The 14,271-nt window shown below is 40.8% G+C and overlaps 1 protein-coding gene across 1 annotated transcript in view; it reads right to left on the reverse strand.

Annotated features, from left to right (window-relative positions):
* adcy8 (adenylate cyclase 8 (brain)) overlaps window positions 1-13,616 on the reverse strand; it is a gene marked incomplete at both ends in the record, with an annotated part of 59,933 nt that extends 46,317 nt beyond the window's left edge. The window contains one exon of the mRNA XM_083684557.1: window positions 12,750-13,616. Coding sequence (XP_083540683.1) covers window positions 12,750-13,616 — 867 coding nt within the window. The remainder of the gene's footprint in view (window positions 1-12,749) is intronic.
* Between the last annotated feature and the right edge of the window lie 655 nt (window positions 13,617-14,271).

The following is a 14,271-nucleotide window of genomic DNA, read 5'->3' on the forward strand; positions in this document are numbered from 1 at the left end:
TCAGTGGTGTCATTTGCCACCAATCTACCATATTCAAAACTTTGCAGTTGTGTAATTGACCAGACAAAATTAGATTTGCATTCTACATTAAATAGTTATTTATATAGTTTACCAGAGTCCTCTTAATGTTTAGGCTATGACAACTGTTATGAAAATATCATTTCATAACAATGTCTCCCAGGTAACAAAAATGTCCAATAAATAAATGTTCAATGCCATATAACCAGTATGCTCTTCGTCCGTAATCACAATAAATATATTTCAGGTGAAAGAATAGCAATGCATTCACCAGCTGGATAGTGACGATAATGCAGATAAACAAAAAAAACAGATACGTCTGTAGCAAACATTCATACAAAAAGCTACCCCCGTAGAAACACTCGTTACATTCCCAGCATGCCGCAAGGACAAATTCTCACAGTCAGAGTTTCAACCTAGAGAGAACTTAATGGACACTATTCACTACATGTCATGTAGATAACAGCCTTGTATCACAGCCAAATCAGTCTGAATCGGGGGAAAGCTCCCTGCCAAACTGTTTCCTGTCACTTCCAGTGTTTCACTCAGCCTTTTTTGTAGGCCCGTCTGCAAATTGGATTAACGGCTAAGTTGACAAACGACAGAATCCATAAGGGTGCAAATGACACTTAATTTAATATGAGCATGGACGAAATCTGAGACGCTTCTCTATATGGTCTGAATGCATTATCGTCTTCTACAGTATGATGATGCATCGGGCTAACATAGCCCTTCATAGCGAATATAATACCATATATACCAGCCCAGTGGGGAAAAAAACACTGATCTAAGACATATAATATAAAATATTATATAATATCATATAAAAGCTGGTGATGGAGGAGGGTGTTAGTGGTTTGTAGATGGAGAAGTAGTCGAGAAGTCATTGACTGGTTGCTAGACATGACTTTCAGTGTCAAATATTGATATTTAGGCATATGAGAGCTTCAGCACTCCCTTTAGCAGACTAGAGTCTTAAGTGACAATACTCAGTATGCCAGCGATCTTACATTTACCTATGATCCATCTTCGGCAGTAACATTTACTCTAGAGAGCAGAGGTGTAGTTCGCTCTCTGCCCATTGGAGTAATGACTGTCCCATCCATGTACAGTATAACTGACTATGGAGTTAGATGTGATTGGATAATTCTAGCTGTGGTATATCTGTCTAGTTTCAGAGTCTAATTTGATTGGCTAACATAAGCTTTGGTGTATCTGGCTAGTTACAGAGTGCAGTATGAGTTGTGGTGTTGATGACTGACTATGGATAGTGATCTCAAAGTCTTACAGGGGCAAAGATAAGCACACTTGCTTCTTTTTCCAAAAGAAGAGCATTGGTGAAGATACAGTATTATTGGCTGGGAGACACTTTGGTAGATCTCATTAACCTACAGTACAATAGCTAAGGTACTGTCGATATGGTTCATTTGACAGAATGATTGGGGGTGAATATGATTGACTCAGGAGGATAGGCAGGTGTTAGATTAAATGTAAGTATCACAGACATACCATATACGAGTATATGATCATTCCAAGGGTACAGTTGCTAACTACTCTTGGGACATTTGTGTAGGACAGTTGATGTAGCTACTGTAAGCGCAAGGGTATTTGAATACCCAAAACAAACGAAAAAAGGAATCAATGTATCCTTTGGACAAAATAATAAACGTAGCTTCTAAACAATGATCGGGCCACAGGAAAGCTCATCAATTTGAAAAGGCTAATGGTGTAAATAATAGTGATTGAGGACAACAAATGTTTGGATGTAGTACATACACTAGTTAATGTCACATAATCAAAGAGGTGGTCAACAAACAATACACAAGGGCCTTACTACATGATGTGTAACTATATCTTAACAAACTGTAGGATTAACAAGGGAATCGAATATTCTCTAAATTAAAGCTCTGTCAACAATACCAAACAGCTTGAAACCCATTCCATAGCTAAATTGAACAGAAAAAAAACAATTTAGACAATAACAAGGCAACAATCGGAATACACGTTCTGTAAGTCTTAATTAGTTTTAATTACATGACATCACCCTATAGCCTGCATATAAAAACTGATGAACCTCAACACAAACCCATGAGGATAACAGAGTGATTACGGAACATTCCTTCTGGGCATACAATACAAACGAAGCAAACTTAGATTTGCTCCTTAGGCAAGTCACATACTGTAGGGCCTCCAAAGAAACATCCAGGCAGCCAAGAACATTTGTTCGTTTGATTGGAATCAACAGAAGCAGGCACCAGAACATGGTGCAGTTAGTTGGAATTAACAAATACCCTAAGTAAATAGAATCATTAGCGTTTAACTAAATGTTGACTTTCCCTCCCATTCAAGGGAAAAATCGATGTCCTAAATCTGCTGTAGAAGCTGAGACGCAAACATATGATGAACAAACAAACACAGCTGTTGCCCCTCTCAGCCATATGACTATGGAGTTGTGTTATTGATTGTGCTTGATTGATTAGATGCTGTAGACAACGCCTCTCCCTGTTCTCTTGCCCCCATAAATTCTTGTCTTCAATTAGTTCCAATTCAAAACTATTCGATTGCAAGTAATAAACGATTCAGTGTATATTGCTAAATGTTGCCTAGATGTTGCTTTGAGGTCACTATGCCAAACCTCAGACAAAATCTTGGGGAAGCGGTGGAGTTGCCTTGAAATCAAGTTAATTAGCCTAGAAGCCGACTATGTGAGGAATGATAAAGGGGCATGGCAGATTTGCCCTCATAAACATGGCTCCCTTGGCTCCCACCTCAGTGCAGTGTTGTGTATGAAGTGGTGTCAGAGAGGAGAGGTGGAGTTTTTGTAGTGTACACTCAGGCTTGCATACAGTCCTCAGGCTTAACAGTGAGATCCTTATTCTTTTTCACCCTGTGTGGCCCCAGTTTCCCTTGGCGTTACTTAGACTAGAAATTCACAGTTTCAGAGTGAAAGGGTTCCCTTCTTCTAGTGAGTCCTCACAAGTCCTCTGCAAGGCGGCAGTCGTATTTCCTAACCCTGCCGACAACACCAAGTCAAGGCAGCAGTCGTATTTCCTAACCCTGCCGACAACACCAAGTCTAGGCAGCAGTTGTTGACCTGCATGGGGCCAGATGGTTTTCCTCCCAGAGGGTTGAGTTAGGAGAAAGCTGACCCTATAGCAGTGCTTACGGAGGCAAGTTCTCCCCAGAGCCGGTTCTGCCAGTGGAGATGAGATGCATTCTGTCTGTGTGGCAGTGAACGGAGAGAGACGGTCCCTCTAAAACCCAGCGGTCCCTCTAAACCCAAAAGTAATCTTATTAAATGCTGACCCCGAGGAGCCTGCTCGACTGACGTGTGTGAGCGGCTATGAATAGACCACTCAGAGGTAATCCTGCCTGAACTCACCCTCAATGTAAAAATAAGGCTGAAATCACTCACTCTGAGCCCAAAATCACACTCACCTCAGTGGAATAATGTTGCTTACTATAGTGCTCAAGGTAGAAAGATCTATCAAGAGTATAACTTAGCTGCTAAACCTGAAATATTACTACTGTACTTGAATAAGTATAAGTCAGTTTGATGCATCGGTCACACGTTACATTAAGTTGCTCCTTCTTGTATACCTGTGTAGGAACTCTGTAATTACACAAGTAACAACACTGGATTAACATACTGTTGCATAGTACATTGGCAATTTCTAATAGTTGAGCGGTTTATGTTATTACATTCCTTCACGTTAACTGGAATCCTCATACATAAGGTGTTGACAGATTGTGGTGACATGATTTGATCATCTGTGCATAACTGTCGCTGTGTGTGGTCAACTGTACCCAAAATCCAGGTTAAATAAAGGTTAAATTAAATTAAATTAAATTCCATCGCATTAAACCCCCAAGGAAAATACAGTTGGTCACTGTTTAAAATGTTCATGATTAAGCGGCAGTATCGCAGAGGTACTGCTACTGTTTTTTTTCACCTAGGCAATACAACCACCAGGGGGCATCTTTGAACAATTCTAATGGATGGGCTTGTTGTGGAACAGTAGCTCATATCTGCGTCTTCAGTTGCCCAATTTGTGAGCTGATATTAATTGTATATTTTAATTTAATTTGTATTATTGTAATACAATTACTGTACTGTAATTAGCCTATGAATTGTTCAAAATGATGTCCTTGGATAAACCTTTATTTAGAACAAATCTTGTCTTCATGGACACTTGATAAAATGATGTCAGACATGGAATATATGTGGCTCTGTTTCCCCTTCCATGAATTGGTGGGGCGGGCAGAAAATTAATGCATATTCATTTACTTAATTAACATATTTCTCAGTTGATTTCGCACATTTCAGCAGTGGGCTATATGGACCAGCACGCTCACAACGCAAAGAGCACAGTGCATGTCATACATTTTTGCCTCGGGCACCACGAGTTCACATTGAACGTATTTCACATGATTGAAATGAGAGCTTTCATGAATAAAATTAAAAAAAAGAAATTATGAATAAATTAAAAAAAAAACAGAGAATGGTGTCAAGGACTAATGAGAGTGAGCAGGTGGGGATAGAGTAAGGGACAGAAAGGGAGAGTAGGCTATAGCAGCTCATGAATGTCGAGATGAAGAGCGGAAATTGTTTAAATAAGCAATCAAGATAATTTAATGGGGACCAACAAAAACTCCTTATCTACTCTTAACTCATAGCATTTGTTGTAGTCATCACCCATTATTTCTACCGAAGCTCGAATTGGACAGCGACAGCACTGCCTAAGAAATGGTGGAAATGTTTTCTAAATGGTGAAACCAATATGTACACAAATACCATCAAATAAAAGCTGAGAATCTCATAGGCACTGTATCTTATTCCTAAGAAATATTGATCGTAAATGTAAATTATTAAATGAAGAAATAGTCTAGATGTTGATGAACTCAATCAATGTTCCATTCAACTCACAATTATTTTTTTTTTTTAAATAATTAAATGCCTACATACTTCGAAAACAAAATATATATTACCGTAAAACTTATTGAAGTAATTTACTTGCTTTAAGCGCACCCTGCGCCTATTGGAGACAGGCTGTTGTTGGAGGTGGTTATTCTGTTTGACCCCCACCAATGTTGCCCAACTGCTCTTTAAGCCCGGGATATGACAGAGCTGAATATACCGTACTGAGAACAAATATCCACCAACATTATAGCAACATTATTAACCTCCAATGAATCAGTCAAAGCCAGATGCATCTTTCATATATATGGTAATTTATTACAGTTCCCATACAAAGCTGCTGTAAAACAGCTGTCAGACTCTAGAATAGCCTACAAAGGCTACCGTTTATGTCGCGACAGTCGCTCAGAATGAAAAGCTTTGCTTTAATAATCTGGTAATATCAAAAGAGATATACATACTGGTAAGATATGTCGTTTTATGCGTCGTTCGTTAGGGACAGACATTAGTGGCCAGGCTATTATTGGAGACAGGCATTCTTTGGAGAATTATTGGAAGTAGGCTATAAAAGTGAATTGAAATTCCAAAGTAATAATCTGAAATATTGGTTTTTTTTTAATAAAGAGCAAGTGGTATCACAACAAGTATAATCAAGCAACACTTTTAGGAGCAGCAAACATTTACCCTGAATTATAGCTGTAACTACTATTTTTTGTGAAGCTCATTGCTATGTTTGGATGAGCATAGGTTCTCTCGAGTCTTCATCAAATATCAACCGAGACAAAGCACCTGCATCCTTCTCCACAACATGTGTTCTAGCAATAAACCAACAAACTGCAACTTCTGTCAGCGCAGTTTGTGGAAAGTGACACAGAGGGCATAAGATTAATAAGATTAACGCGTTGCTGTGGCCAACCGGTAATGGGGGGTGGGCAGGTTGTGTTGAGTCAGCGTTTGGCAGTAAAACAAAATTACTTGTAGGTAACATTGAAGGTCAGTCAATACTGAGAGACAAAAACAGTAGCATCCTCTGTACTTGACACACAGGGCATTTTGGATGGACACAACATAAAACTATATGAGGCGTGATATTAACAAGGCGTGATATTTTTCTGGCACTAAAAACTCTCTGCTGCATCTAAAAACTGTTAAAGGGCCGGGAACCATCAGGAAATAAAGAAATGAACTGGATGAAGGCTGTGTTTAATAATGCTATCTGTGATGGGCTCTTTGTCTCTTTTGGGCTCTATACTCCAACAGTGAATTTGAAATCAAACAATTACAGTGAGGTTAAAATTGAGATTCTCAGCTTTTATTTGATGGTATTTGTGTACATATTGGTTTCATCATTTATAAATGACAAAAATGTGTATACATATTCCCCCTATTTCAAGGCACCAAAAGTAATGGGACTGTACTTTAGCCTCAGTAATTGTTTGATTTCAAATCCAAACTTTTGGAGTAAGGCAAGTAAGGCTTTGAGACAATACATATAAACAAATAATTTTATTGGAATTGCATTTATTAACATGGAGAAAATAAATAAATAATGAGGAAAGTTTCTCATTTGAACTGACAAAGATTCTGAGAAACTGACTTGGAGATCACAGCCTCATTTGCTATGCAAAATAAAGGGGTCTGAAAATCGATCACATAAAAACTCAACATGTGACCCATGAACGGCTCAAGTCTATCCTTATCAAACATTCAAAGGCACATGGTCTGACATGGTCAACATTCCTTGGAAAACCATTATTGTCCATCCCCCAGATCAAGCCAGGAATCTGGGAAATAGGTAGAGTAACAGGGAGGAGAGGAGAGGAGAGGAGAGGAGAGGAGAGGAGAGGAGAGGAGAGGGCATCCCAGACCAGTGACTCAGAAAGCCTATATCTGCTCTCTGCTTGGCCTTGCACATCCTTTCCTCCATCCCTTCATTCTTCCTCCCACGCCAACTATTTTTAAAGGGCTCACTGACCACAAACCTGAGTGGGTCTGATGTTTCAGGCATGAGCAATCTAGCGCATGCCTCGCTGGCTCACCAGGGTTGCGTACATAGTCATGCGTGTAAAGAAAAAGGGTATCGGGGACACGCACTCTGTCAATATCCAAGGCCTAATTATCCTGTTGAGTTTTCTGGTTGCTTAGTTCCATTTGATTTGACGAGTTAATGCCACCCTGGAAGGGCTGATGTGACACGTTTAGCTCCAAGCCACCATCTCAATGAATACTGTGCAAAAAAGGTCGTAATGGCATAAGACAAGCAAGTGACCCCTTAAAGTGAGTTATGATGCTGAGATGGTGAATGATGTGACATTTTGGGTCCAGATTCCAACTTTCAATGTTCTTCGTCATGGGTCCATGTCAACGGTCATAACCTTCTGTCATAATATGTCACTGCTAGTGCTATGTCACAATACACAATGCACTGTAGCCTAAACCTATACTGCTCCAAGTGAAGCATTTACCAAATCTGCAATCATCTCATGCAGGCCCTACCTGGGGGTAAGCTGTGTTTGACCTTGAAGAGGAAAACACAAAAGGCAGAAGAATGGTTAATTATCAGTTAAAGCCTGAGCACACTCTTCATGGAACTCCTGCTGAGCTGGAAATGATGGGCTGTGTGCGGTGGTTCTGAATAGAAAGCAGAGAGATGAAGAGAGAGTATTCGGTGGTATTGACTCATTCTTATGCTCTTACCATCTGCAGATTGGGGGGGGGGGGGGGTGATTAGTAATCCTTGAGAGTGACACAAAATATAGGACTCATCTTAAAAGGTACTAATCGTGTACTAGACAGAGACAGAGGTGGATTTAGGGTCAGACAGACAGATACAGTGCCCTGAGTAATGGGACAGTGATGCATTTTTTCACACTACACTCCAGAAGTTTGGATTTTGGAAATCGCAAACCGCTTGGTAGGCCATTTACAGTACAGTAATTGTATTCTACAGTGGATAACTGAGGAATGCTCACCATGATTAAGAAAAACCCCCAAACAACTGTCTCACAGATCAGGAACACTTTCCAGGAGGTAAGCGTGAATGTATCAGAGACTACCATCCAGAGAAGACTTCACCAGCAGAACTACAGAGGCTACACTGCAAGGTGCAAACCACTTGTTAGCCACAAAAACAGGATAGTCAGGTTATGGTTTGCTATAAAAGTACCTAAAAGAGCCTGTAGAGTTCTGTGAAATACGTATGATAGAAGGGGTGTTATGGCTTGGGCATGTGTGGCTTCCACGGGAATTGGCTCACTTATCTTCATTGTTGATATAACTACTGACAGCAGCAGCAGGATGAATTCTGGAGTGTACAGAAACATCTTGTCAACCTAAGTACAAGAAAATGCCTCCAAATTCATACAGCAGGACAATGACCCAAAACATACTGTCATAGCAACTAGGGAGTTTTTCAGGCCCAAAAAGTGGAAAGTTGTTGACTGGCCAAGACAATCTCCAGATTTAAATCCTATTGAAAATGCGTTTCATTTGCTGAAGAGGAGATTTAAGGCAAAATGTCCTCAAAACAAACAACAACTGAAGATGGCTGCAGTACAGGCCTGGCAGAGCATCACCAGAAAAGATACCCAGCATCTGGTGGGGTTAAAGGGTCGCAGACTTCAGGCAGTTATTGCATGCAAAGGATTCTCAACCAAATACTAAACATGAATGCATAATTTGGACATTTGATAAATCTGTCTCATCACTTTTGGGTACCGTGAAAAAGGTGGAATATGCACAAAAAGTGTTGTAATTTCTGAATGGTGTAACCAATATGTACACAACTAAAAGCTGAATATCTATATTTAACCTCTAGTAATTGTTTAATTTGAAATCCAATCTTTTTGGAGTGTAGAGCCAAGAAGAAAAAATGCTTCACTCTTCCATTACTTATGCAGGGCACTGTACATAGACTAATAAAGAGAGACAGGCAGGCGGAAAGATGTGCATCTAAATTGCATGTATCCACATAGGGCAGGACTAGTTTTTGGTCTAACGAGAATGTTGAAACACATCAAAACACCACTCCCCCTCCCCCAGAAAATGAGACTAGCTAATCCGTATGACACAAGCATCCGTGAATTATATCATACACCCTGCAATATGAGTAGACAGCTAACAACAGACAGCTAACATACAACACCAGAGCATAGTAATCGGGACTCAAAGTGAATAACAATGAAGGATCAGACGGTGGACCGTCAAGAGTATATGATTATGTTTTTATTGACAAGACAGGCGCAGACAAGATAGGCACCTGGGAGAAAGTTCTGGATCAGCCATTTCTCAAAGAATAAATTTGTTTTGCATTGATGTTTATACCTGGTTTCAGGTCAGATTTAGCATTGCACCGATTAGTCTTTTCTTATGGGAGGAATCAAGATCATCTAAATCATCATATTAGTACACCGTCACAGGTTTTGGGTTTAAAATCAACAGAGAGCTGTTTACATCCATTTACTGCAGGGTATGAAGTCACATGCAAATCTGAGACCTTGACCAAATAATGAGCTTCTTCTTCTCCACGTCTTATATTTCCCTGTGCCAGGCTCAGCCGACCACAAACTCTCTGGGTCTCACGAGATAACATTAAGGAGTAAAACTCCTCTCTCAGTAATCCTGGACACCTGCATATGACCTCACCCTCACAGACAAAGAAACAGTGTTCTGTTATCAAAAGTTGACAACACTGTCGGAAACTAAAACATTTTTTTCAAAGAGAGCAATAGTATTCAAATACACCAAGAGCATCACACCGGCACATGACTTCTGTATGCTAACAGCATAAGCTAATATGTTCAATATACCATAAGCTATACTGAATGCTGAATCACCCAATAGCGCAAAAACACACATCAAAAAACTAGACCCCAAAGTGTGGGTCGAAGTTGAGTCATCTGATCCTAGATCTGCAGTGAGTGGCATCTCGAATGAACCCCAACCCCACCAATATTATGCTATTCGGTAATCCCATATGGTACTTGAAAATGTAAAAACCTAACGTTCAACATGGTGTACTAAACACGATGGGCATCGCTCAAGAGGTGGAAGCTGCAGCACAGAGCCGAGTGGAAACTCCCTTGAGCCTGCCGCTGGCTAAAATCACAATAGTACAGTGTATCTAAGATGGATTGCTTTGGATTGGCTAGAGCAAATGAGGTTGACTGACATCAGCTGATTCTTCGTAGCGTCTCATGGTCTGATGGAATGTACTCTGACGTGTGCAGATGAGCTTAGCTCTATCCATTACAACGCCCCATATACAAGGTTATGGAACACCCCCAAGACCTATAGTGAAAATAAACTGCCATTACAATTATGCTTTTGCATCATCCACATGTACCCTGGATGCCCCATTTGTACAGAAATGCCTCACCCACAGCTATTAAAGTGTTGGGAATTGTCCCATGTTGATGATGCGGGATAAGGTGAGGTCAGACTGAGGGTGTATGAGACTGATAGCGAATTGAATTAAGATGGTGTTTTTTCTGAAAGAGATTTCAGATCTCTTTTGCAAGAGAGACCGAACAAAAATAGCAGTTGCAATACGCTATGAAAGTGGGTACGTCACAAACTGTCTCATGACCAGAAAATTACAGAGGTGTCCCCAGTTCTGTTTACATGCAGTTTGTGACTAAGGTCTTTCATAGCGTATTGTAAAATAGCATTGGTTTAGGGTTAAGGTTTAATGGTCTAATGCTCAGGTTCTCCACTGTGATAACCCAGTATGGTAACATACACTACCAGGTGCTACAGTATGGTGACATACACTACCAGGTGCTATGGACTATGCTGTTGGTGAAATTAGGTGAGGTACCCATTCAGTATGAATTGCTATAGAATGTAAATGAAAGTTATTTTCATTACTATTATGCACTCACTATTATGTACCACTTGGCATCTAATTCAAACAACATGAAAATGAATGCTTCTGCAGAGTGCTGATTTTACTGAGTGATAGTCTACTGGAGATGCAAATTCCCTCTCTCTCTCTCTCTCTTTTATTTTTTTCTCTCTCTCCCTCTCTGTCTCTTTCTCCCTCAAAGACACTGAAATTGTTTACACAGTGGTGACAGACACCATTTAACATGATGAGATCAAATAATGTGTTCTGATATTAAAACTAGAGGAGCTGACAGACAGTGAGTAAAATGTTAAGATTGCTTTAAGGGGAAATAGATTCACGGCAGCCCTCTTATTGTGGGCAGCAAGCACACAAAATGACTTATTTGAAATCTGCTAGTGCCTCATGTATCTCATGTTAGCTCTGTTGTTGTGGCTCAATAATCACAGTAAAATATGTCTAACATAACTAACATTAAGTAGATTGTGTAGATACGTTAAATAATACATGGAGTTTGAAACAACAGCAATGTCTGTAAATTCAATCTAGGGGTGACTTACCCTGAAATGGTCATCTTTTTGCAAAGCCATAAAAAAATGTACTGTATGGTCTGTGTATTAATTATAAGATGATGTTTTTCCTCTGTATATGTGACTTGAATTATTATAGCCCCAGTGATGTATTGTAACTAATTGTCTTCATTACAATGTAAATGTGTACTTTGTCAATTAAAAACATTGTTTAAAAGACATATACTTTGATGTATCTGGAAATGTTGAGAAGACATAAACATGACCTTTAATGACCTCTAAAGTGGAATGATATTGACACACAATTCTCAGGAAAAGCAGTGCATATTTGGAAGGAAATTCTAAGCCCTGTTTTAAAGTATTTTTAATTTATGTCTGAATGTTTGTAATACGTTTTATTTCGTGTTAATAAATATATATATATATATATATACACACTCACCGAACACTTTATTAGGAACACCTGTACACCTTCTCATGGTGGAGGTGGTGTAATGGTGTGGGGAATGTTTTCTTGGCACACTTTGGGCCCGTTAATACCAATCAATTATCACTTGCCACAGCCGAGTATTGTTGCTGATCATGTGCATCCCTTCATGGCCACAATTTACCCATCTTCTAATGGCTACTTCCAGCATGATAAGGCACCATGTCACAAAGCAAAAGTCATCTCAAACTGGTTTCATGAACACGACAATGAGTTCAGTGTTCTTCAGTGGCCTTCCCAGTCACCAGATCTGAATCCAATAGAACACCTTTGGGATGTGGTAGAACGGGAGATTAACAGCTTGAAAGTGCACCTAAAAAATCTGCAGGAATTGCGTGATGCAATCATGTCATCATGGACCAGAATCTCAAACGAATGTTTCCAACATCTTGTGGAATCAATGCCACGAAGAATTGAGGCTGTTTGCTCAGTGAGTGTATATTCTATCTTCTTCTCTTCTTCATACACTCATGAAGAGCATTAGGAACACTATACTAATACTGGGTAGGGCCTCCACCATGAGAAGGTGGACAGGTGTTCCTATTAAAGTGTTCCGTGAGTGTATATTTGTGACGAAATGTATGAGGAAATACGCCGGTAGGGGGAGCTACATCGTATGCTAGAGAAGAAAAAAAACACTTTCAGCACCTATGTTGTGGACAGCGACCGGAGAGGTAACAGTTTCATAAATGGAGTTTTGGGTTGACTAAATGTGATGCACGAATCTGACAATATTTGTAAATCCTGTATATCCCCTACAAAAAAATATGATTATCACATTATTATATTTCTGCACTGTTAAAACAACGTGATAAAAAGGTGTCCTAGATATCGGGTGTCCTATATAGGCTGGACGTCGTAAACCATTTATTTCCATGTCACATTCTGTAACAATATTCAGAGTGCAGGGAGGGGACGGTAGGAATGTAGCCTTGCTCGTATTTCACATACCTGATTCGTGGAGAGCTGTGCGTTTGGGGAGATGACTAGCTGAACAACAATGTGGAGTGCCGAGGTGGCCAAGCCAGCCATAATAGCCCAAGTGAGAGGCAAGGGAAGCATACTGTAAGTGGCGAAGAGTGTGAAAAGCACGTATCCGACGCCGTCGCCCAAGAGTCCGTAGCCCAATCCAGCTGCCAAAATCTGCGTGGCCATAGCCACCCACGTCACCACGCCGCTGTATTGCAGATAGCTGTGCGATGTCGTGTCTTTCCGGACCACCACTAAGGCACAAATGACCACTTCAATGCCGGTGAAGAAGCCCAAGAGCATCCCTTTGATTGGGTCCATTGGCGAGGAAGCTAGAGTTAAATGTAAAACCAACAGGGTCAGTTTGGTCACCACGTCCAAAATGTTCATCACCACCACGGACTTACGCCTCTGTCCCAAAAAGTAGCGCTGATACAGGCATTCAAGGTCCCTAGATTTGAATGAATTGCGTAAAGTGGGGAATATCACGCCTCTGTATGTGTAACCCCAATTGAGGAAAAAGTCAGAGTTGCTGGGTGCGCAATCGATTTGGAGAAAACCCAGGTCGCTGCTGGCGCGCTCAGGGAAGACTTTGGTTCCGCCGTTGTGCCGGTCACCCACCGAGGTCCTACCCGCCGACTCTTTCCGTACGCTCGGGTCGTACGGCTCGTCCGGGGTGATGCCTTTCGCTCCGCTTTGCTCGTGGATGAACCGCTGCTCGGTAATGTGTCGAACTGCGTTCTGCCACAGCAGCCGCTTGGGTCTGGTGCTGCTGTTGCTGCTCGGTGTCTTGTTGATGGTGTATAGTTCCTCGCTTGCACTGGAGCATCGGACTTCCGACAATTCCATTGTTTTATAGTGCTGTTGGTGATATGCCTGTTTTCGATAGGTTAGCCAAACGTGCTCAGCGATTCTGGGGAGATGTCTTGTGCACATCGAACCGAACTGGCATGCTGTCCTTGGGGTGTGTCGAGTTGAGTTAAAAAAGTGCGGTTGTCAGTCATTGTCATGCACGCAATCGCATTAAAATGCAATGTTTGGTGTGTTTAAGAAAGACCATTGCAGGAATAAGGTGTTTGCAATCACTGTCCAAGCAGCTCAATCGCATCCCCGTAAATCATTGAGGCAAGGTGTCAACAACTACAACGCCAACCGCCATGTGCCAACCATCCGCACAATAACGGCAGAGCATATTGAAACAATTCCTGTCAAACAAACAGGATTCGTGTTCAACGAATTCTCATGCAGTCATGTTTGCATATTGGAGGACACTGTTTATAGCAGTGTAGTAATGTGACAATAGGATAGATGTTCAGCTTTGCTTGCCTCATCTGTCGCTAACGCAGCAGGTCCTCCTTGCATTGCCATTCATTTAACGTGCCATTTAACGTTACGAAATCATCAAGCATCATTTTCGTGTTTTCCTCACGCCAAGTGAAAGGTCCCGCATGCCCAGTTCACTGAAGAGATGAATGAATATATCGACTCCTATAGTATATCTCTT

The sequence above is a fragment of the Argentina silus genome, assembly GCF_951799395.1.
Source record: "Argentina silus genome assembly, chromosome: 1".
Classification (NCBI taxonomy): Eukaryota; Metazoa; Chordata; class Actinopteri; order Argentiniformes; family Argentinidae; genus Argentina; species Argentina silus.